The sequence below is a fragment of the Halichoerus grypus genome, chromosome 14 (assembly GCF_964656455.1).
Source record: "Halichoerus grypus chromosome 14, mHalGry1.hap1.1, whole genome shotgun sequence".
Lineage (NCBI taxonomy): Eukaryota > Metazoa > Chordata > Mammalia > Carnivora > Phocidae > Halichoerus > Halichoerus grypus.
This window is the reverse complement of record NC_135725.1, coordinates 24,266,272-24,290,162: the sequence shown is the minus strand read 5'-3', so window position 1 is coordinate 24,290,162 and position 23,891 is coordinate 24,266,272. Positions and strand designations below refer to the sequence as shown.

At 38.2% G+C, this 23,891-nt stretch overlaps 1 protein-coding gene across 2 annotated transcripts in view; it reads left to right on the top strand.

Moving 5' to 3' along the window:
• Window positions 1-23,891, top strand: part of UBQLN1 (ubiquilin 1) — a 51,472-nt gene that overhangs the window by 12,284 nt on the left and 15,297 nt on the right. For both annotated transcript variants that reach the window (XM_036090579.2, XM_036090578.2), the window contains exons 2-3: window positions 16,439-16,590; window positions 19,368-19,483. In XM_036090579.2, coding sequence (XP_035946472.1) covers window positions 16,439-16,590; window positions 19,368-19,483 — 268 coding nt within the window. The remainder of the gene's footprint in view (window positions 1-16,438; window positions 16,591-19,367; window positions 19,484-23,891) is intronic.

The window sequence follows — 23,891 nt, the reverse complement described above, 5'->3', positions numbered from 1 at the left end:
TTACCCTGATTGTAAATGGGCTAAATGCCCCAAGCAAAAGACGCAGGGCATCAAATTGGATAAAAAAACAAGACCCATCGATACGCTGTCTGCAAGAGACTCATTTTAGACCCAAAGACACCTCCAGACTTAAAGCAAGGGGGTGGAAAACCATTTATCATGCTAATGGACATCAAAAGAAAGCTGGGGTGGCAATCCTTATATCAGATAAATTAGATTTTAAACCAAAGACTGTAATAAGAGATGAGGAAGGGGGGCGTCTGGGGGGCTCAGTCGTTAAGCATCTGCCTTCGGCTCAGGTCATGATCCCAGGATCCTGGGATCGAGCCCCGCATCGGGCTCCCTGCTCAGCAGGAAGCTTGCTTCTCCCTCTCACACTCCTTCTGCTTGTGTTCCCTCTCTCGCTAGGTCTCTCTCTGTCAAATAAAATCTTAAAAAAAAGAGAGAGAGAGAGATGAGGAAGGACACTGTATCATAAAGGGTGTATCCAATAAGAAGATCTAACAGTTGTAAATATTTATGCCCCTAACATGGGAGCAGCCAATTAATAACAAAATCAAAGAAACACATTGACAACAATACAATAATAGTAGGGGACTTTAACACCCCCCTCACTGAAATGGACAGATCATCTAAAAAGATCAGCAAGGAAATAAGGGCTTTAAATGACACACTGGACCAGTTGGACTTAACAGATATATTCAGAACATTCCACCCCAAAGCAACAATGCACATTCTTCTCTAGTGCCCATGGAACATTCTCCAGAATAGATCACATCCTGGGTCACAAATTAGGTCTCAACCGGTACCAAAAGATTGGGATCATTCCCTGCATATTTTCGGACCACAATGCTTTGAAACTCGAACTCAATCACAAGAAGAAAGTTGGAAAGAACTCAAATACATGGAGGCTAGAGAGCATCCTACTAAAGAATGAATGGGTCAACTGGGAAATTTAAAAAGAATTTAAAAAATTCATGGAAACAAATGAAAACAACTGTTCAAAACCTTTGGGATGCAGCAGAGGTGGTCCTAAGAGGGAAGTATATAGCAATACAAGCCTTTCTCAAGAAACGAGAAAGGTCTCAAGTACACAACCTAACCCTACACCTAAAGGAGCTGGAGAAAGAACAGCAAATAAAGCCTAAACCCAGCAGGAGAAGAGAAATAATAAAGAGAAGAGCAGAAATCAATGAAATAGAAACCAAAAGAACAGTAGAACAGATCAACGAAACTAGGAGCTGGTTCTTTGAAAGAATTAATAAGATTGATAAACCCCTGGCCAGACTTATCAAAAAGAAAAGAGAAATGACCCAAATAAATAAAATCATAAATGAAAGAGGAGAGATCACAACCAACACCAAAGAAATACAAACAACTATAAGAACATATTATGAGCAGCTATGTGCCAACACAGTAGACAATCTGGAAGAAATGGATGCATTCCTAGAGATGTATAGACTACCAAAAGTGAACCAGGAAGAAATAGAAAACCTGAACAGACCCATAATCAGCAAGGAAATTGAAGCAGGCATCAAAAATCTCCCAACAGGGGCACCTGGGTGGCTCAGTTGGTTAAGCGACTGCCTTCAGCTCAGGTCATGATCCTAGGGTCCTGGGATCGAGCCCCACATTGGGCTCCCTGCTCAGCGGGGAGTCTGCTTCTCCCTCTCCCTCTGCCACTCCACCTGCTTGTGCTCGCTCTCTGTCAAATAAATAAAATCTTAAAAAAAAAAAAAAAAATCTCCCAGCAAACAAGAGCCCAGGGCCAGATGGCTTCCCAGGGGAATTCTACCAAACAAAGAAGAATTAATAACTATTCCTATTCTTCTGAAGCTGTTCCAAAAAATAGAAATGGAAGGAAAACTTCCAAACTCATTTTATGAGGCCAGCATTACCTTGATCCCAAAACCAAAGACCCCACCAAAAAGGAAAATTACAGACCAATATTCCTGATGAACATGGATGCAAAAATTCTCACCAAAATACTAGCCAACAGGATCCAACAGTACATTAAAAGGATTATTCACCACGACCAAGTGGGATTTATTCCTGGGCTGCAAGGTTGGTTCAGCATCCGCAAAGCAATCAATGTGATACAGTACATTAATAAAAGAGGACAAGAACCATATGATCCTCTCAATAGATGCAGAAAAAAACATTTGATAAAGTACAACATCCTTTCTTGATTAAAACTCTTCAGAGTGTAGGGATAGAGGGTACATACCTCAATATCATAAAAGCCATCTATGAAAAACCCACAGCAAGTATCCATTCTCAATGGGGAAAAACTGAGAACTTTTCCCCTAAGGTCAGGAACACGGCAGGGATGTCCATGTCCACTATCACCACTGCTGTTCAACATAGTACTAGAAGTCATAGCCTCAGCAATCAGACAACAAACAGAAATAAAAGGCATCCGAATTGGCAGAGAAGTCAAACTCTCACTCTTTGCAGATGACATGATACTTTATGTGGAAAACCCAAAAGACTCCACACCCAAAACTGCTAGAACTCATGCAGGAATTCAGTAAAGTGTCAGGATATAAAATCAGTGCACAGAAATCAGTTGCATTTCTGTATACCAGCAACGAGACAGAAGAAAGAAATTAAGGAGTCGATCCCATGTACAATTGCACCCAAAACCATGAGATACCTAGGAATAAATCTAACCAAAGAGGCAAAGGATCTGTACTCAGAAAACTATAGAACACTCATGAAAGAAATTGAGGAAGACACAAAGAAATGGAAAAACATTCCATGGTCATGGATTAGAAGAACAAATACTGTTAAAATGTCTGGGGGCGCCTGGATGGCTCAGTTGGTTAAGCGACTGCCTTCTGCTCAGGTCATGATCCCGGGGTCCTGGGATCGAGTCCCGTATTGGGCTCCCCCTGCTCTGCGGGGAGCCTGCTACTCCCTCTTCCTCTGCCTGTCACTCCCTCTGCCTGTGCCTGCGTGCTCTCTCACTCTCTGTCAAATAAATAAAATCTTTAAAAAAATATCTATGCTACCTAGAGCAATCTACACATTTAATGCAATCCCTATCAAAATACCATCAACTTTTTTCAAAGAAATGGAACAAATAATCCTAAAATTTGTATGGAACCAGAAAAGACCCCGAATAGGCAGAGGAACATTGAAAAAGAAAAGCAAAGCTGGTGGCATCACAATTCTGGACTTCAAGCTCTATTACAAAGGTGTCACCACCAAGACAGTATGGTACTGGCACAAAAACAGACACCTAGATCAATGGAACAGAATAGCGAGCCCAGAAATGGACCCTCAACTCAATGGTCGACTAATCTTTGACAAAGCAGGAAAGAATGTCCAATGGAAAAAAGACAGTCCCTTCAACAAATGGTGCTGCGAAAATTGGACAGCCACATGCAGAAGAATGAAACCGGACCATTTCCGTACACCACACACAAAAATAGACTCAAAATGGTTGAAAGACCTAAATGGGAGACAGGAATCCATCAGAATCCTAAAGGAGAACACAGGTAGCAACCTCTTTGACCTCAGCTGCAGCAACTTCTTCTAGACACATCGCCAAAGGCAAGGGAAGCAAGGGCAAAAATGAACTGTTGGGACTTCAAGATAAAAAGCTTTTGCACAGCAAAGGAAACAGTCAACAAAACCGAAAGACAATTGACAGAATGGGAGAAGATACTTGCAAATGACATATCAGATAAAGGGTTAGTATCCAAAATCTATAAAAAACTCAACACCCAAAGAACAAATAATCCAATCAAGAAATGGGCAGAAGACATGGACAGACATTTCTGCAAAGAAGATATCTAAATGGCCAACAGACACATGAAAAAGTGCTCAACATCACTTGGCATCAGGGAAATCCAAATCAAAAGCTCAATGAGATACCCCCTCACACCAGTCAGAATGGCTAAAATTAACAAGTCAGGAAATGACAGATGTTGAGGATGCAGAGAAAGGGGAACCCTCCTACACTGTTGGTGGGAATGCAAGCTGGTGCAGCCACTCTGGAAAACAGCATGGAGGTTCCTCAAAAAGTTGAAAATAGAGTTACCTTACAACCCAGCAATTGCACTACTGGGTATTTACCCCAGAGATACAAATCTAGTAATCCAAAGGGGCACCTGCACCTCCACAATAGCCAAACTATGAAAAGAGCCCAGATGTCGATCGACAGGTGAATGGATCAAGAGGATGTGGTATATATACACAGTGGAATATTATCCAGCTGTCAAAAAATGAAATCTTGCCATTTGCAGTGACGTGGTTGGAACTAGAGGGTATTATGCTAAGCGAAATAAGTCAATCAGAGAAAGACAGTTATCATATGATCTCACTGATACATGGAATTTGAGAAACAAGGCAGAGGATCATAGGAGAAGAGAGGAAAAAATGAAACGAGGTAACCAGAGAGGGAGACAAAACAATAATAGACTCTTAATCTCAGGAAACAAACTGAAGTTTGCTGGAGTGGAGGGGTTTGGGAAGGATGGGTTGGCTGGGTGATGGACATTGGGGAGGGTATGTGTTGTGGTGAGCACTGTGTATTGTGTAAAACTGATGAATCACAGACCTGTAACCCTGAAACAAGCAATACATTATATGTTAATTAAAAAAATCATAACATTGTTTACATTGATCATATTTGGATCATAGTTTTCTAAAATACAGCATATTTGGAAAAGCGTATCATATCTGTTTGATATGGTACGATTAAAAGTGAGGTTTATGGAGTAGCGGGCAGCTGAATTGAGTAGTTAATCCTTTGTTTTTTGCTAGTTTGTTCCAGACTTTGGATAATTACCCAGAATAATCACGTTAATCTTCTACAGGATTACATTAGTCTTCTGTTGGGGAGTGGTTCTAATATCTAAATATTTTGAGATTGGCTTGAAATTTAAAATTTATTTTTAATAAGAACTGAGTTACAATTGACTGTCAGATGATAACAGTTTTCCTCTGTATAGTACTAGAGCTATAGCTGAACTCTATCACCGTCTCTAACATAATGCTTTCCAACTTGTCTGTGAGTTCATACTTGAATTGCTTTAGGTGCCTCTGAGAACCAAGAGTTCCACCCTTGTCATCACCTCCTCCTCCCATAGGTAACCACTATTTTCACTGTGACACTATGGATTTTGCCCCTCTTTTCTTGAACTTTATATAAATGAAATCACAGTTTATCTTCATTTGTGATTGGCTTTTGCTCTGCATTGAGGGATCCATGATGACATGTAGCTATAGTTCATTTGTTATCATCGTGTGTAATACCGTATTAAGTAAATATACCACAGTTTCTTCTACAGTTAAAGAACACTTGGGTTTAAAGTTTTTGGCTAATAACAAAGAATACTGGTTTGAACTTCCTTGAACATGTCTTTTGGTGTACCTATGGATACGTAAATTTGTTAGATAAAATCCCGTAAGTGGAATTGTTGGGTCAGTAGAGTAAGGATCAATTCAGCTTCTGCCTCAAAATATTTTTCCAGGGGCGCCTGGGTGGCTCAGTTGGTTAAGCGACTGCCTTTGGCTCAGGTCATGATCCTGGAGTCCCAGGACGAGTCCTGCATCGGGCTTCCTGCTCAGCAGGGAGTCTGCTTCTCCCTCTGGCCTTCACCCCTCTCATGCTCTCTCTCTCTCTCATTCTCTCTCTCAAAATAAATAAAATCTTTAAAAAAATATTTTTCCAGAATGTACCAACCTATACTTCTATCTGTAATGTATGAGGATTCTGGTTGCTCCACATCTTCTAGAACACTCTGTACTAGTCTTTTAAGTTGAACCATTCTGTGAGTGTATCAGTGTTTTTAGTTTGAAGTTACCTGTTTGATAAATAATTAGGAAAAGCAGCTTTTCGTTTGTGTTAGCCATTTAACTTAATTTTGTGAAGTTCTTATTTTAGTCTCTTGACCATTTTTTAATTGGGTTTTGTTTTGATATTTGTACATGTCCTGTGTAAAATCTGGATTCAGGCTCTCTTGGTTGTTGGTATTTTAGGTGTTTTCTCTCTGTTGCTTACCTCTGTTAATGATAGTTCAATTTATTGTGCCTTTTTTCTTTAAAGATTTTATTTGAAAGAGCACGTGGGAGCATGCCTGCGAGCACTAGGGGGGAGGGGCATAGGGAAAGGGACAAGCAGACTCCCCGCTGAGCAGGGAGCCCTATGTGGGGCGTGTTCCCAGGACCCCAAGATCATGACCTGACGGAAGGTAGATGCTTAACCAACTGTGCCACCAGGCGCCCCTATTGTGCCTTTTTTTAAAAATGGTTGCATCTTTTTGTGTTCCGCTTAGGATATCATTTCCAGTTGTATAGAATTTTATTGATTTCTCTTTTTGGTACTGTTTAATTTGCATGTGGTCATAGTACATGCTTGGTAGGATTTTCACTTGAAATATGTTGCCCTGCTTTATGGCACAGCATATGGTCTAATTTTATAAATGTACTTTAAAAGGAATGTTTATTCTGCAGTTGTTGGGTGCAGTTTTCTATACATTCCGGTTAGGACATTTGTTAATTATGTTCAAGTCCTGTGTGTGTGTGTGTGTGTGTGTGTGTGTGTGTGTGTGTGTGTATTTTTTTCTTTTTCTTTTTCTTTTTTTGGCCTGTTTCAGGTACTGAGGTAAATGTGCTAAAATCTTACTGTACTTTTGGATTTGTCTGTTTTTCTTTGTGGTTATGTTTAGTTTTTGTTTTATGTATTTTGAAGCTGTTTTATTATGTATGTATAATTTTAAAGTTTTGTCTTGTGAATTTAACACTTTAGAACGTTGAAATGTCCTAGGTGCTTTTGTACTAAAGTCTGTTTTGTTGACTAGAATAGCCTTGCTCACTTTGTTTGGTCACACCCATTCTTTTTATTTTCAACCTTTCTTTTTCTTTACAGTTTAGGAATATCATTTTTAAGCAGCATGAAGTTGAGTTTTTAAATCCAGTCTGGTAGTCTTTGTCTTTTTAACATACAGTCTGTTATGTAATTGCTGCTAAATTTGGTTTACATTTACCATTATACTATTTGATTTTTAAAATTTTTCCTGTTTATTCTGTACTGCCTTTTCTGTTGTAGATTATTTTGTATTATTTCAGTTATCCCTTTTATTAGGTTGGTAGATGTATGCTGTTTTTACTATTCTTTTAGTAGTTATTCTAGAGATTACCATGTGCATCTTAATTTATAAAATGTCTAAATTAATAAGTACTTGTACTTCTTCCCAGTTAGTTCAAGGACCTTAGAACAGTTGAATTCCCATGTACCTGCCTCTGGACTAGACTTTCTTTCATATATCACAAGGCATTATTTTTAATGCTATTTTTACAATCAGTTTTCATTTTGATTTACCCATGTATATATACTTTCCATTTTTTATTCCTTAATTTAGGGTCATTTTCTTCTGAGGAACACATTAACATTTCCTATAGTCTGTATATGCCAGGTAACAAAATCTGTTTTTGTATGTCTGAAAATGTTTTCATTTTGAGGGATTTTTTTACTGTATGTAAAATTTTATGCCTTTAAATTTTTTTTTGTAATTTTTTTTATTATGGGTGATTTCAGTTATACAGGGAGTAGATATGACAAGTTAAACTGTCAGGAATCCTGTACCCAGTTTTGATAGCTAATCTTAAAGCCAGTCTTGTTTCAGGTATACTTTCCCTTAAGGTGACTCCCTCTTCCTCATCATTTTTTTTAAAAGATTTTACTTACTTACTTACTTACTTACTTACTTACTTACTTATTTATTTATTTATTTATTTATTTATTTAAGAGTGGGGGCGGGGAGGGGAGAGAGAGCACAAGCAGGGGGAGGAGCAGAGGGAAAGGGAAAAGCAGGCTCCATGTGGGGCTTGGTCCCAGGACCCCTGGGATCATGACCTGAACTGAAGGCAGACGCCTAACCAACTGAGCCACCCAGGTGCCCTGCCCTTTCTTCCTCATCATTTTGATACATCTCTCATGCATTATATCATTTCATCCCTTAGTACTTCAGCATGTATCTCTAAAAAAATAAGGACCTTTTTAAAAAGCAATACATTATCCTGCCTTTGCAGTGAATAATTCCTTAATTTCATCAGTTCAACATTTCCCTGTTATCTCAAAATGATTTTTTAGCATAATGATAGTATGAATTTATTTTATCTTTTTGTTTTCAAAAAAGACTTGTATTTTTTTAGAGCAGTTTTAGATTCACAGCAAATTGAGTGGTGAGTACAGAGTTTCCATACCCCCTGCTCCACATCCTCCCACCTCCCATACCATCAACATACCACCCCATAGTAGTACATTTGTTATAATTGATGGACATCATCACCTAAAGTCCATAATTTAAGATTCACTCTTTTTCACTTTTTTAAAGATTTTTTTAAAATTTATTTGAGAGAGAGCACGAGTGGGGGGAGGGGCAGAGGGAGAGGGACAAGCAGACTCTGCTGACCCTGGGATCATGACCTGAGACGAAGTCAGATGCCCAACCAACTGAGCCACCCAAGTACCCCCCCCCATTGTTTAAGACACACTCTTGATGTTTTTACATTCTTTGGGTTTTGACTTTTGTTTAATGATATGTATCTGCCTATTCATCAGCCTTTCCTAATCCCTAGCAACCACTGATCCTCATAGTTTTGCCTTTTCCAGAATGTCATATAGGTCATATAGTTGTAATTATAAAATATGTGGACTCTTCAGATTGACTTCTCTGACTTAGTAATATGTATTTAAGGTTCCTTGTTGTGTTTTCATGGTTTTATTTATATATGTGTACACACACACACAGTTATATATATATATATATGAGTAATATTCCATTGTCTGGATGTTCCACAGTTTGTTTATTCATCTAAAGAATATCTTGGTTGCTTCTGAGTCTTGACAGTAATGAATAAAACTGCTATAAACATCTGTGTGCAGGTTTTTGTGTGGACGTAAGTTTGCAACTTTTATCATTTGTTAATACTACTTAGCTCCTGATTTTCTCCTTTTGTGTGGACATAAGTTTTTAACTTCTTTGGGTAAATACCAAGGAGTGTGATTGCTGGATCAAATGGTAAGAGCTTTATAAAAAACTGCCATACTGTCTTCCAAAGTATATCAAATGGTACCTCATCAGCAATGAATGAGAGTTCCTGTTCTACATCCTTTCTGGCATCTAGTGTTGTTTTTTGGATTTGGACATTCTATCTAAGAGTGTAGTGTGTTCTCCTAGTTTTATTTTTCAGTTCCCTAATGATACAGGATGTGGAGAATCTTTTCATGTGCTTGTTTGCATTTTGTATATAATTTTTGGTGAGGTGTCTGTTAAAGTATTTTGCCCATTTTTTTTTTAAATTTTACTTTTATTATTATGTTATATTAATCACCATATATTACATCATTAGTTTTTGATGCAGTGTTCCATGATTCATTGTTCGCGTATAACACCCAGTGCTCCATGCAGAACGTGCCCTCTTTAATACCCATCACCACATTTTTAAAATCAGGTTGTTTAATTGGTTGTTATTACTGGGTTTTAGTTCTTCGTATGTGTGTGTGTATGTATATATATATATATATATACACTTCGTATGTGTGTGTGTGTATATATATATATGTATATATATATATACACACACACATATATATATATACATATATATATATTTTAAAGATTTTATTTATTTATTTGACAGAGACACAGCGAGAGAGGGAACACAAGCAGGGGAACTGGGAGAGGGAGAAGCAGGCTTCCTGTGGAGCGGGGAGCCCGATGCAGGGCTCGATCCCAGGACCCTGAGATCATGACCTGAGCTGAAGGCAGACGCCTAACGACTGAGCCACCCAGGCGCCCCTCGTATATATATATATATTTAAAGATATTATTTATTTGAGAGCAAGAGAGAGAGCATGAGCAGAGGGAAGGGGCAGAGGCGAGGGAGAAGCAGACTCCCCTCTGAGCAGGGAGACTGACATGGGGCCTCTATCCCAGGACCCGGAGATCTGACCTGAGCCGAAGGCAGTTGCTTAACCAACTGAGCCACCCAGGTGCCCCAGTCCTTTGTGTATTTTGGATAATAGTCCTTTATCACATATGTCTTTTGCAAATATTTTCACTCAGTCTGGCTTGTTTCTCATTTGCTTAAAAACATTAATTTTTGAAGTGGAATGTAGATAAGGCATTGCAAGTGACCAATAAGTTTCTTGTTTCTTTTTTTTCTTTTCCAGTATCTATGCCTTTATTTCTTTTCCTGCCTTGTCACATTGACTGGGATTTTGAGTACCATGTTGAGTAGAGTGGGGTGGTGGTGGTGTATTGGGGGTAATATCTTTGCTTTGTTCCTGATATTAGTGGGAAGGCATTCACCATTAAGTATGATGTTAACTGCACATATTTCCTTGATGCACTTTATCAGGTCTAAGTAGTTCCCTTTTATTCCTAATTTGCTGAGACTTTCATCATGAATGAATGTTGTCACATGCTTTTTTACTATTGACTCATAAGATTGTATGGTTTTTCTTCCTTTGTGTGTTGATATAAATTACATTTATTTTCAAATGTTGGCTTAACCTCTTGTATCTCTGTATAGTGCTGGATTTGATTTGCTGGTATTTTTATGGAGGATTTCTACATCTGTGTTCCTGAGGGATATTGGTCTGTAGTTTTCTTCTACTTTGTTTTCTTGCTTTGGTTATCAGGGTAGTATTGTCCTCATGAAATGAGAATTGTTCCCACTTGTATTTTCAAAAGAGATTGAATGAGTTCTGATAGCTAGACTCAAGAAACTGACTCATTTCATCAAAGTTGTCACATATATATGTGTGGAGTATCCCTTATCCTTTTACTGTTCATGAAGTCTGTAGTCTTTCCCCTCCCTTGTTCCTGATATTGTTAATACATGTCTTGCTGTTTTTTCTTGTTCAGTCTAGCTAGAGGTTTATCAATTTTACTGATATTTGAAAAGATTTTTCTCTTGTTCTGTTTTTATTTTGTTGATTTCTGCTTTTTTTAATACTAATTCCTTGTTTGGGTTTCATTTGCTCCTTGAGTTTCTAAAGGTTAAAACAGATTGTGATCTTTCTTCTTAAATATAAGCCTTCAATACTATAAATTTCCCTAGGCATTGCTTTAGCCGAATCTCACAAATTTTGACATATTGTAGCTTCATTTTCATTTAGTTGGAAATACTTTCTTTCTAATTTATACTCAAGACTTCCTTTTTGACCCATGAATTATTTAGGAGTAATTGTTTAACTTGGAAATTTTCCTGATATCTTCTGTTACTGATTTTTAGTATAATTCCAAATTGTCAGGGAATATATTTATATGATTTCAGTTATTTTAAATTTCTAAGGTTTTTCTGTTCTCCAGTTTATGGTCTGTCTTGGTGACAGCTCCATGTGTACTTAAAAAGTTTCGTTTTCAGGGCGCCTGGGTGGCTCAGTTGGTTAAGCATCTGACTCTTGATCTCAGCTCAGGTCTTGATTTCAGGGTCATGAGTTGAAGCCCTGCCTTGGGCTCCATGCTGGGCATGGAGCTACTTAAAAAAAAAAAAAAGTTTTAGTTTCATCTACAGGTTCTTCTCTGCTTTTTTCCTCCTTAGCAACTTGTTTGTTCAGGACTGTGTGTGTGTGTGTGTGTGTGTGTGTGTGTGTGTGTGTGTGGTTGTATTCTTTTGAAGACCTTTAATATGTTCCTTTATCATCTTCATTTTGGGGGAATATTTGTTGTTATACTTAGAGCAGGTAGTGGTCCTTAAATTTTAGTGTGCATCAGAATTACCTGGGAGGCTTGTTAAACATAGATTACTAGGCCCCATCCCTGGGGTTTCTGATTTGGTTCGTCTGGGGTGGGGACTGAGAATTTGCATTTCTACCAAGTTAACCTAGTAATGGTGAGTGCTGCTCATCTGGGGACAGTATTTTGAGAAGTACAGCTCTAGGGCAGTTTTGCAACCTTGTCATTATTGACACTTTGAATTGGATAGTTCTTTGTTGATGGGACTATTCCTGTGCATTGTAGGAGGTATAGCAGCATGTCTGGTCTCTACCCACCAGATGACAGTGGTTGTGACAAGCAGAAATGTCTTCAGACTTTGCCAGATGCTTCCTGGGGTGGATAGAGGGAGGCACCCATCCCTGTTGGGTATCACTGTTCTAGGGTGCCTGGGAAAAACTCTTACATCCATATCTTTAAGTATTTTTCTTTTAGGATGGTTAGATTCTCCTTGGAGACACTATAATATTATAGCCTTCCTGCCCGATGGTGAAGGCCCCCTGCCAGTGTTCTGTTTGATAGATGTGGGGTGAAGGGGTAAAGGCTCAGCATCTAGTATGTCTGTGTTTTCTTAATTTTCTTCATTTTGGTATTACACTCTTGCTTTCATTGTGCCTTGGGTGTTTAGTCCAGAGACTCTCTGTTTCCTTTCTTTCTTTTTTTTTTTTTTAAGATTTTTTAATTTATGTATTTGACAGAGAGAGACACAGCGAGAGGGGGAACACAAGAAGGCGGAGTGGGAGAGGGAGAAGCAGGCTTCCTGAGGAGCAGGGATCCCGATGTGGGGCTCGATCCCAGGACCCTGGGATCATGACCTGAGCCAAAGGCAGATGCCTAACGACTGAGCCACCCAGGCGCCCCTCTCTGTTCCCTTTCAAGAGAAGAAAAAATCCTCTAATCTTTTGTCAGGTTTGAGGAGGGGCAACTGTTTGCTTAGTGTGAAGTGAGGATATGTCTGCTTCTGAGACTTTCAAGTAGTCCTCTTTGTTTTAGACCTTAAGCATCTCTCAGCTCATGACCCCCTGCCCTCAGCCTTACAGTATTGCGTCTTCTGGGTATTTTGCAGATTCTGGGGATTTAATTAGTGATTAGCTTTCTGCATTGCCAGTTTAGGATTCGGTTCTCTTGGGTCTGCTAAATTAATTGATCAGGTGTCCATGTGATGTCCAGCTTTAAAATTTTGTTCCAGTTGAGATTAAAAGGTCTCAGTTTGTTCTGTCATCTCTTTTTGCTAATCCTATCCCTGAAAGAGATTTGTATCTGGAATATATAAAGAATTTTTGAGGGGTGCCTGGCTGGCTTAGTCAGAAGAGCACACAACTCTTGATCTTGGCGTTTTGAGTCGAGCCCCACATTGGGTGTAGAGATTACTTAAATAAATGAAACTTAAAAAAAAGAATTTTTGTAACTCAATAATAAAAAGACAAACCAATATAAAAAAAGGTGAAGAATCTGAATAAGTAGTTCTCCAAAGAAGATATACAAATAAGCACATGAACAGATATTCAATGTCATTAACTATCAAGGGAATGCAAATCAAAACCACTAGGATGGCTATAATTAAAAAGTTGGATAATAAATATTGGTGAGGATATGGAGAGATTGGAACCCTTATGTACTGCTGGTGCGAATGTACAATGGTACAGCCGCTTAGAATAACATTTTGGTGATTCCTCAAGTGGTTAAATGAAGAGATACATATGACCCAGTAATTCTACATCTAGATATATACCAAAGAGAAATGAAAACCTATGTCCACACCAAAACTTGTATATGAATGTTTATAGCAACATTATTTATAAGAGCCCAAAGGTGGAAACAACGCAGATGTCCATCAGTTGATGAATGGCTAAACAAAATGTTGTATATCCATGTAATGGAATAGTTTTTGGCCATAAAAAGTAAGGAAGTACTGATACATGCTACAACATGGGTGAACCTTGAAAACATTATGCTAAATAAAAGAAGCCAGTTACAAAGACCACATATTATATAATTGCATTTATGTGAAATGTCAAGCATAGGGAAATCTGTAGAGAAAGAAGATAGATTAGTGGTTTCTTAAGGGTTGCAGTGATGGGCGAATAGGGAGGTAATAGCTAAAGGGTGTTAGTTTCTTTTAGAGAAGATAAAATTTTCTAAAATTGACTTGTGATTGCACATATCTGTGAATATACTGAAAACCATTGAACTGTACACCTTAAATGGGCAAATTATATGGAAGTATATGTTATACTTCCATAAAGCATTAAAAAATCCTTTACTATTTTAGTGGGGATTTAACAGGATATAAGAGTAGATGTGTTTCTTTGGCATTTTACCTTCAGATCTTAAAATACGCTAAAATGCAATATAATTATAGGTTAGACAATTAAATCATTTATTTCGGAATGACATGAGGGATATTAAAGATTCTGAAAATGTTTTCTTTAAGGTTAGGAAAACACATTTAGATTTAAATTAATCTCATTTTACATATGAAACAGATTATAGTTTATCTGGGTGGATTGGTCCTTGATGTTAGACTTAGGTTTGAATCCTAACCGGGGAGTTTATTAGCATGTCATGGAGAGGGACATATTGAACCTATCTTTGTTTCTGTATCTGAAATAGGATTAAAACCCATCTACCTCAGAGTTATTGAGGATTAAAAGAGCTGGCATTGCATTAGCTCCAATTTATTGACCACCATCAGTGTGTTTGATGTTTACATTTTACATACATCTCATTCAGTCCTTAGAAAGCCATGTGTTCTGGGGCTCCTGGGTGGCTCAGTTGGTTAAGCGTCTGCCTTTGGTTCAGGTCATGATCTCAGGGTTGTGGGATCGAGTCCCGAGTTGGGCTCCCTGCTCAGCAGGGAGTCTGCTTCTCCCTCTGCCTCTCTCCTGATTGTGCTCGCTCACTTTCTTTTTCAAATAAATAAAATCTTAAAAAAAAAAAAAGAAAATAGAAAAATAGAGAACCATGTATTCTGACTACTCATTACATTGTTACTCTTACTAGTAGCTACCAAAGGGAGAAATGACATGTCAGTAATAGAATGGTTAAATTATTGATTGGCCTCTCTCTATAGGATATTATCAAATGGTGTTTTACAAAGATTTTGTAGTTATTTGGAAATTGTTACCTTAGATAAAAAGGACATATTTTTAGATAAAGGAAGGAGAGCTCAGATGGAAAAGCTCCAAAATATTTACTGTAGCATTATTTTGCATTATCTTTTTTTTTTTTTTTTTAAGATTTTATTTATTTATTTGACAGAGACACAGCGAGAGAGGGAACACAAGCAGGGGGAGCGGGAGAGGGAGAAGCAGGCTTCTTGCCGAGCAGGGAGCCCGATGCGGGGCTCGATCCCAGGACCCTGGGATCATGACCCAAGCTGAAGGCAGACGCTTAACGACAGAGCCACCCAGGCGTCCCATATTTTGCATTATCTTTATGATTAAAAAACAACAAACAGTTGCTTACACTGAGTGTTGTAACTTGATTATGGAAAATTTCATTCATACGCAAAGGTAGAGTGTGATGAACTTTCATGCACTTCTCATTTTCAACAATGATTGACATATAGTCTGTCTTGTTTTATTTATATCTGTCTACAATTCCCCTTCCCTGCCTTCTGCAAGATTTTATAAAATCTCAGATATTATTTAATGTGTCTTCCTACTTATTATGACAACCAAACGTACCCCTTTCTATTTCCAAAACATTCCCTTGGTAATAGTGCCTTCATCTATTGAGACCCATTTCTGTAGGGCATTAGGGTGGAGTGGTTTAAGATGTGATACTTTTCTGAATTTGGACTGATCCTCTGAGGTAGTCTGTTAACATAGATTCCTTGGCCTACTCTGAGATTTCCTGATTTGGAGGGTGGAATAGGCCTAAGCATACAGGTGCTTGTGATAAAGATAGGAGAAAACACTGATCTAACATGGAATAAATAAGGTTTTTTTAATAGTATGAAGATCTTTTCTCTGTTTTTGCATGTTATTCTTGTCCCTGGAAAGCCTTTCTTCAGGTTTTCTTGGCTACTTCCTAATCTTTCTTTAGTTTTCATTGGAAAGCTTTCTTTAATTGCCCTTGTGCTTCCTCCGTACTTTGTGGTTTACTTGACTAACTCTTTCGTTGCTGTCCTTCAAGGAAAGATTTTTGGTTTGTATCTCTGCATGTGGATAATACCATGTGTGTGTGTGTGTGTGTGTGTGTGTGTGTGTGTGTGTGTGTAGTTTTCTTGTTAATGAATGTTGAATGAAAAATGTGGGGAAGAAAGTAAGTATAACAGGCCAAGAATACGAGGTTGGCTGTATATGTATTCAACTAGAATGGAGCAGGACTGGAGATGGAAAGCTGAGGCATAGATTATTGTAAACGTGGTAGCAGCTATGTATGGCTTGAACTATTGCTAGCACCATTGATACAAAAAGAACAAGGATATTGGGAAGAAATGAGTTTTCAGGCCTTCACAGAAAGTTGAATATATAGGACATGCGTACTTATAATACAACCTTAGTGTTGGAGATGAGTGAAATGTTATACTCATTTCCCACTATGATTAAGATACTGACACAGAAAAGATGTTTATTTATATTGTTTGAATTGTAATATCTGTAGTAGGGGCCTTTTTGAAGTACTAGTAGAAACTAGACTAGATGGTGTTATGCAAACACCTGTAATAATTATTTTATTTTTATGTTATTTAGTTCAAGGAAGAAATTTCTAAACGTTTCAAATCACATACTGACCAACTTGTGTTGATATTTGCTGGAAAAATTTTAAAAGATCAAGATACTTTGAGTCAGCATGGAATTCATGATGGACTTACTGTTCACCTTGTCATCAAAACACAAAACAGGTATGTTTTTAGAAGACCTAGAGCTTTAAACTGTGAATAAATGTTTATACAATTAACCCTTGAATAATGCAGGTGTTAGGGGCACCAATCCCCATGTAGTCAAAAATCTGAGTATACCTTTGGACTTCCCCCCAAACTGAACTACTCTAGCCTACTGTTGAGTGGAAGTTTCCCTTGCTGGTAATGTAAACAATTGATTAATACATATTTTATATGTTATACATATTATATACTGTTTTCATACTATAAGCTAGAGAAAAATGTTATTAAGAAATCATAAGGAGGGTGCCTGGATGGCTCAGTAGGTTAAGCGACTGCCTTCAGCTCAGGTCATGATCCTGGAGTCCCAGGATCAAGTCCCGCACCGGGCTCCCGGCTCAGCGGAGAGTGTGCTTCTCCCTCTGACACTCTCCCCTCTCACGCTCTCTCTTTCTCTCTCTCAAATAAATAAATAAAATCTTAAAAAAAAAATCATAAGGAAAATACATTTATAGTAGTGTCCTGTCTTTATTGAAAAAAAAAATCCAAGTATAATTGGACCTCTGTAGTTCAAATCTTTGTTGTTCAAGAGTCAACTGTATATCTTTTAAAAAAAAAAACCAGTCTTGGGGCGCCTGGGTGGCTCAGTTGGTTAAGCGTCTGCCTCTGCTCAGGTCGTGATCTCAGGGTTGTGGGATTGAGCCCCGCGTTGGGCTTCCTTGCTCAGTGGGGAGTCTGCTTCTTCCTCTCCCTTTGCCCCTCACCCTGCTTGTGCTCACATGTGCGCGCACGCTCTCTCTCAAATAAATAAATAAAATCTTAAAAAAAAAAATAACCAGTTTTGGCTTTACATGGCTTTCTCTGCCATTAATACTTAAATAGATAAAAATTCATTTATTTGTTGTTGGTAACAAGTTAAAAAAAAAAACAAATGATTCAGTAATGCTGATGCTTACACATTTGGTATTTTAAGGAGTTCATCAGTATTAAGTCATATTTCTAAATTAAGTCAATTCTAAATTATTTGCATTATAGGATAAGCAAATTAGTATGTTTTAGCGATGCTTTTTGTTTTAGGGAGATTTTTGGACAAGATCAAAGGTGACTCATCTCCTTGATAAACCATAAATGAGTAGCCATATTTCATTATCAATTTTTTTTAAGGTTTTATTTATTTGAGAGAGCGTGAGCGAACACAAGTGGGGTGGGGCAGAGGTAGAGGGACAAGCAGGCTCCCCGCTGAGCAGGGAGCCAGGTGCAGGGCTCTATCCCAGGACCCTGGGATCATGACCTGAGCCTAAGGCAGACGCTTAACCAGCTGAGCCACTCAGGTGCCCTTCATTATCAGTTTTTAAGAGACACCTTCATATTGTGTATCACTAATAAAAAATACTGACAAACTGTTACGTTTTCTTTTCACTTGAAATTTTTATTCTATATTTAGTGAAAGAGCTCCTTTAGACTTAACTTTTGGATATAACTCTTATGCATACCTACAAAGAAAATATACATGAAATAAATTGGTTAAAGTCTTCCTAACACTGCTTCACATTGAGTGATTCTTTTGAATCACGTTTTGACTTCATCGTAAGTATTCATGTTTTTGCATATGTGATGAAACTCTACTGTTGAGAGTTTGTGGTGCAGCATTTCATAAAAGAGTGCTACAGTATTTTCTCCAGGAGTTTCTTCCAAGCCACTGACACCCATTCTGCAAAGTTTTATGCTGGTTTTCCCCCAACAGCAAATAGTTGTTTCCCTGACACAAAATTCATTCCTTCTGTTCCTGTTCTTATGCTTTTCTGTATACACAGTAACTTTATTAGTACCAATTAATAGTGAAATCTTCCTGAAGACTTTTTTTTTTTAAGATTTTATTTGAGAGAGAGCGAGCATGAGCAGGGGGAAGGGCAGAGGGAGAGGCAGAAGCAGACTCCCCACTGAGCAGAAAGCCTGATGCGGGGCTCAATCCCAGGACCCCAGGATCATGACCTGAGCCGAAGGCAGATGCTTAACTGACTGAGTCACCCAGGTGCCCCTCCTGAAGACATTTTATGTGCTATTAAATAGCACAGCATGTCGGTATAATCACTTAGTTGAAGTCCTACAGAATACATATGCATAGGCATGACAGTTGGTGCCTGGTTGTCAGCAATTGTAAGACAGATCTTGATTTCAGAAATGTTATAATGAAAAAATGTACATCTTAGAATCAATGAAAGAAGCAGTGAGATTCAGAACTCTTAACTGGTATGAGATGGAAGGGGTTTCCAATAAAGTATCTCTATTTTTTTACCTAAAGATAATATTAAGTAATTAATACAAGTTATTACTGGTATTGATTTCTTAGTTTGCTTTTGGTGATGTCTTTTTATATTTTACTTTTAACAATTCCAAGAGGCTGAGTAGAACTGCCCCCAATCCTCAAGAACTTAGAAGGGGGTAGATAAAAAAAAATTGCTTATATAGTCAAGCTTTGTGGGTGTGACTAGTCATTGATTTCTCTTCTCTGGGGTGACCCATCTCCATATCTTACATTATCATTATGATTGAAAGTAGTGAAATATTTATGTACCTATACTGGAGGTGGGGGGCAGTTGAAGTACAGTTTAACTTGTATAGGATTTTGCTATGCTTCTTTATATTTAATGCTTAGTTATCTCAGGGTATTTACCTTATGACAATTTGAATTGGTCTGAAAACTTACACTTTTATTTCTGAGAATTCTGGAATTTCAGAGGTTCTTTTAAAAATAATTAGCTCCACTGTTTATACCATGATTCGGTTATTTTTCCTAGGCCTCAGGATCATTCAGCTCAGCAAACAAATACCAGTGGAAGCAACGTTACCACATCCTCAGCTCCTAGTACTAACTCCACATCTGGTTCTGCCACTAGCAACCCTTTTGGTTTAGGTAAGTGTCTTTAATTATTTTACATGGATAGGAAAAAAAACTCCTTTTCACCCGGGTGGTTTTGGATAAAATGATAGAATTAAACATTAAGTCACTTCCACAGCAACAACAGTTATTACGTCTGTAGCTTATTTCTTCAATTATAGGTGTTAAGGAAGTATTTGGGAATACAGATGTGCTTGGTTAGCTTACATTCACATTTAATAAGTGATAAATTAGTGGCACTTTTTTTAAAAAAATAATCAAAGAGATGTAGCATATGTGTACCTGGTCTGACTTACCACATCATTGAATCTGACGAAGATTAGCTAACTGTTGATTGTAAGCTGAGCTAACCCCCTGAATATATTTTCTGATCTGTAAAACGAAGGACTCAGACTTCCATTAGTGTCTTGAACACACAGTGGAGGGCTGGGGCCTAGGAGCGAGTGCATCAGCCCAACCACTTCTCTTGTATCAGCTTTATAGTGAGGTTCTGGGGAAGGTTTTGCTGAGGAAAAGGAGTATTCTGAAACTGACAGACACTTCAACTAGACAGCTAGATGGTTCGATGCTTCTTTCAGTTCTTAAGTCGTATAATAGTACTTTGAAATGACATTTAAAAAAATATGTACAGTTTGTACATCAAGGATCATACCTTCCCTTCCTTCCAGAAAAAGTTTTTTAGTAATTTAGTTCTACTGTGCCAACTATGTTGGAAACCTTTTAGGGTATGGCAGGGATTCACATTTCCTTTTTTTTTTTTTTTTTAATTTTTACATTTTTGCTGCTTTTGTTTTCTAGAATGATCTTAGGGTAAATGTATCTCTTTTGGTAAATTTTAGATGGCAGAATTATTGACATGAACAATCTGGAGAGATTAGGATGAAATGATTTAATGTTCAGAGTCATGAAAGGTATTGTTGAAGTAAATCTCTTCCCTCTTCCCTCATTTTATAGGCAATTCTCTTCTCTCATTTTATAGGCAAAGAAATTGAAGCCCAGACAAGCTTTTAGTTAATTTGTCTCAGGCCATACATCTCCCCCATTTCCTTCCATTTCCAGTCTCATTCCTATCCCCTCCTATCTCAGTTGCTTTTCTTCATCATTTATTCCCATTTACCCTATATAGTTAGCTTTTCTTTTTTGGTGCCTCTTCTCATGAAGGCCCAGCCCATGTATAAAAGCTACAGAATCCCACCATCACCCGTTCCTTTGCTTCTCTTCTTAGCTGTCTTTGGAAGAGGCATTTTCCTTTTTCTGTCTGTATTTCCCTTTCACTAAGTTTGCTGTGCTGTTTTTTTCCCCATCACTTCATTGAAAATTCATTTGGTAAGGTCACTATTGACCTCTTGGCTTGCCAAATTTAGTGGACACATTTTTGTTTTAATTCAGTTTCTCTCAGTGCTTACCAGTCTGTCCTTGAAATTTTCTTCCTATTAACTCCTGTTACTGTTTTTCCCTGGTTAATTTTCTGGCTTTTTCTTTCTGTCTCATTTATGGGTTTCTTTTCTTTTGATTGGTATTGTTCCCCAGAGTACTGCCTTGTCTTTCTTCTTGTTAGGACATTATCTTCCTCCTGTATCTTGGTGATTCTCAAATCTGTACCTCAGCCCAGAGCACTTGTTGTGAACTCCATGTCTTTATTCAGCTCTCCTCTTTGATATCACTTGATGTTCTCTAGTACTTTAGCCTGTGTGTGTCTCTTCAGAAAGCAAAAGAAAACAAATGCAGAAACTCTTACCTTGCCCCTCAAACTACTGCCTCTTCCCCACTAAATCTCTCCATAGCTCTTCTCTATCCCATCCCTTGCAAATATTCCCTGTTGTCACTTCCTTGATGCAGTTCCTTGACTTTTTAAAAATCTGTAATGTTTACTCTGAGTCATTTCTATACTGTTACTAGAATAAGAACATCTGAAGTGACTGTTGTGCTTAAAATCTGTCAAGACTTTATGATTTAGCTTTTGCCTACCTCTCCATTCTCATTTCTTAACACAGCTCAGCAGTTTTATTAGGTTATCTACCTCAAACTCAGTAGCTTCTTACCACAAAGCTTAATTTCTTGCTCCAAAGCTTTCCTTCATTCTGCAGTGAAGCCCCCATCTACATGGTCAGTCCTCAGGGACTCAGGCTAATGGAATCCTGCCATCTTGTAGCTACATCACTTGGGACATGGCAGAAGAGATAGCCAGGAGTCTCAAGCTGGACATTCTGTACTTTGGCCAGAAGTGACGCATTTCTTGCAGTCCTTTGGTCATAACTAGTCACATGGGTCTGTCCAACTGCATAAGAAATAAAAGGCTGCACGTGGAATGTTTGGTGAGCACTGCTATCTGCCATTCTAGTCAGACTGAATTTTTTGTGATTTCAGGAACACATCAGTAGTCCTATTTATCTCTATGCTTTTTGTATATAATGTTTGTTGTGCTTACTATTAAATCTTTCTTCCAGTCCTTCCCATTTCTTGCCAGCCTATTCATTCCCTATACTCATTAAGTGTCATCTTAGGAAAGTAGCCATCCCACTTAGGTACTACATCACCATAGTATCTTGTGACTATTTCTATTAAAGTACTTATTCTGTATTTGTTTTCTTTGTCTGCCTTCCCACTACATTGAGTTCTGTATGTAGTACTTGTTTCTTATCATGTTATTCCCTATGTGGGTAGCACAGTCCTTGGCCTATTAGAAAGTGCCCAGTAAATAAGGAAAACAAATAAAAAAACTCTTCTCTTGCCCCTTGAACTACAACCTCTTCCCCGCTAAATCTCTTTCCATACCTCTTCTCTATGTAGTTATTCCCTGTCGTTACTTGAATGAATGCATTTGGTTGGTTATGTAATTTTGACAGTTAACATTTTATGATAATCACTCAATCATCTTGGATCTGTTAGGTTTTTCCATGACTTAATTCCTCCAAAGCGACATCTGTTTCCATTGTATGTCCTGGCCTTTTCTCTCCTTGATCAGCAGCAGCTCTGTTCTAACTAGAGTTTATAGGTGAATTCTACTAGCTGGTCTGGAAAAAGAAGTATAACCCAGTACATATTTTTCATCTTTTCTTTGAGAGGGCATGTTCTAGGGTATCTCTGTGACACCAGCCAACCCTCCAACACCATCTGGGTGTCCCGTAGTTCAGTTCTGACAGTACCTCCCTGGAGTTAGTGTCCGATCCCATAGATTTAAAAGTGTGTCATTCAGTCCCCCAAGACTGCCTCTCCTTCAGATACCAGTCTAGGTACTGGACCATGTGTTTTGACCTGCAGGCTATAAATTGGGGGGTCCCATAGTTACCCTCCACATTTGATAATTTGCTAGAATAGCTCACAAGATTCAGGAAAACACTACTTATGTTTACCAGTTTATTAGAAATAAACAAATGGAAGAGAAGCATAGGGCAAGAAATGGGGGTGTAGGAGAGTGCAGAGTTCCCATGCCCTAGAAGTGTTCACCAACATGAAAGTTTTCTGAATCTCATTGCTCAAGAGTTTTTACATAGCTCAATCTCTAATCTAGCTCTTTTTCCTCCCCTTCCTGGAGGTTGGTGGGTGGAGCTAGAAGTACCAACTCTTTTGTCACTTGGTCTTTTTGGTGATCACCCATCCGGAGGCTATCTAGGTGCCCCACACTAAGTAATTAATTGGCATAAATGAAGTGTGATCTAAAGGGGCTTGTAATGTAGAACAAAAGACACTCCCTTTACTCGGGAACTTCTAAGGCTTTTAGGAGCTCTGTGCCAGGAATCTGGGACAAAGACCAAAAATATATTGTATTATATCACACGTAGGAAATACATATTTAAAGTATATATTTTTAAAGATTTTATTTATGTATTTGTCAGCACAAGCGGGGGGAGTGGCAGGCAGAGGGAGAGGGAGAAGCAGACTCCCTGCTGAGCAAGGAGCCCCATGTGGGACTCGATCCCAGGACCCTGGTGGAATCATGACCTGAGCCAAAGGCAGACATTTAACCAACTGAGCCACACAGGAAATACGTATTTTAGTTGGTTTTATTATTTAAACTTAAATATCAAAGTGAGTGGATTTTTGGCTAATACTAATTACAGAAATCAAACATGTATTTTTAAAAGTAATAGGAATTCTGTGTGCTTTAAAATGGTTTTCTAGGGCACCTGGGTGGCTCAGTCAGTTAAGCGTCTGTTTTTGGCTCAGGTCATGATCCCAGGGTCCTGAGATCGAGTCCCACATCAGGCTCCCTGCTCAGGGGGAAGCCTGCTTCTCCCTCTCCTTCTGCCCCTCCCCCCTCCCGCTCTCTCTCTCTCTCTCTCTCTCTCTCTCTCTCAAATAAAGTCTTTAAAAACAAGTGGTTTTCCATAATGGGACTATTGAGTCACTATTTTTGCATTTTCATATTTTAGCACAGTCATATTAATGATAAAATTTCTGACTTTTATTTATGTGTCTTTTC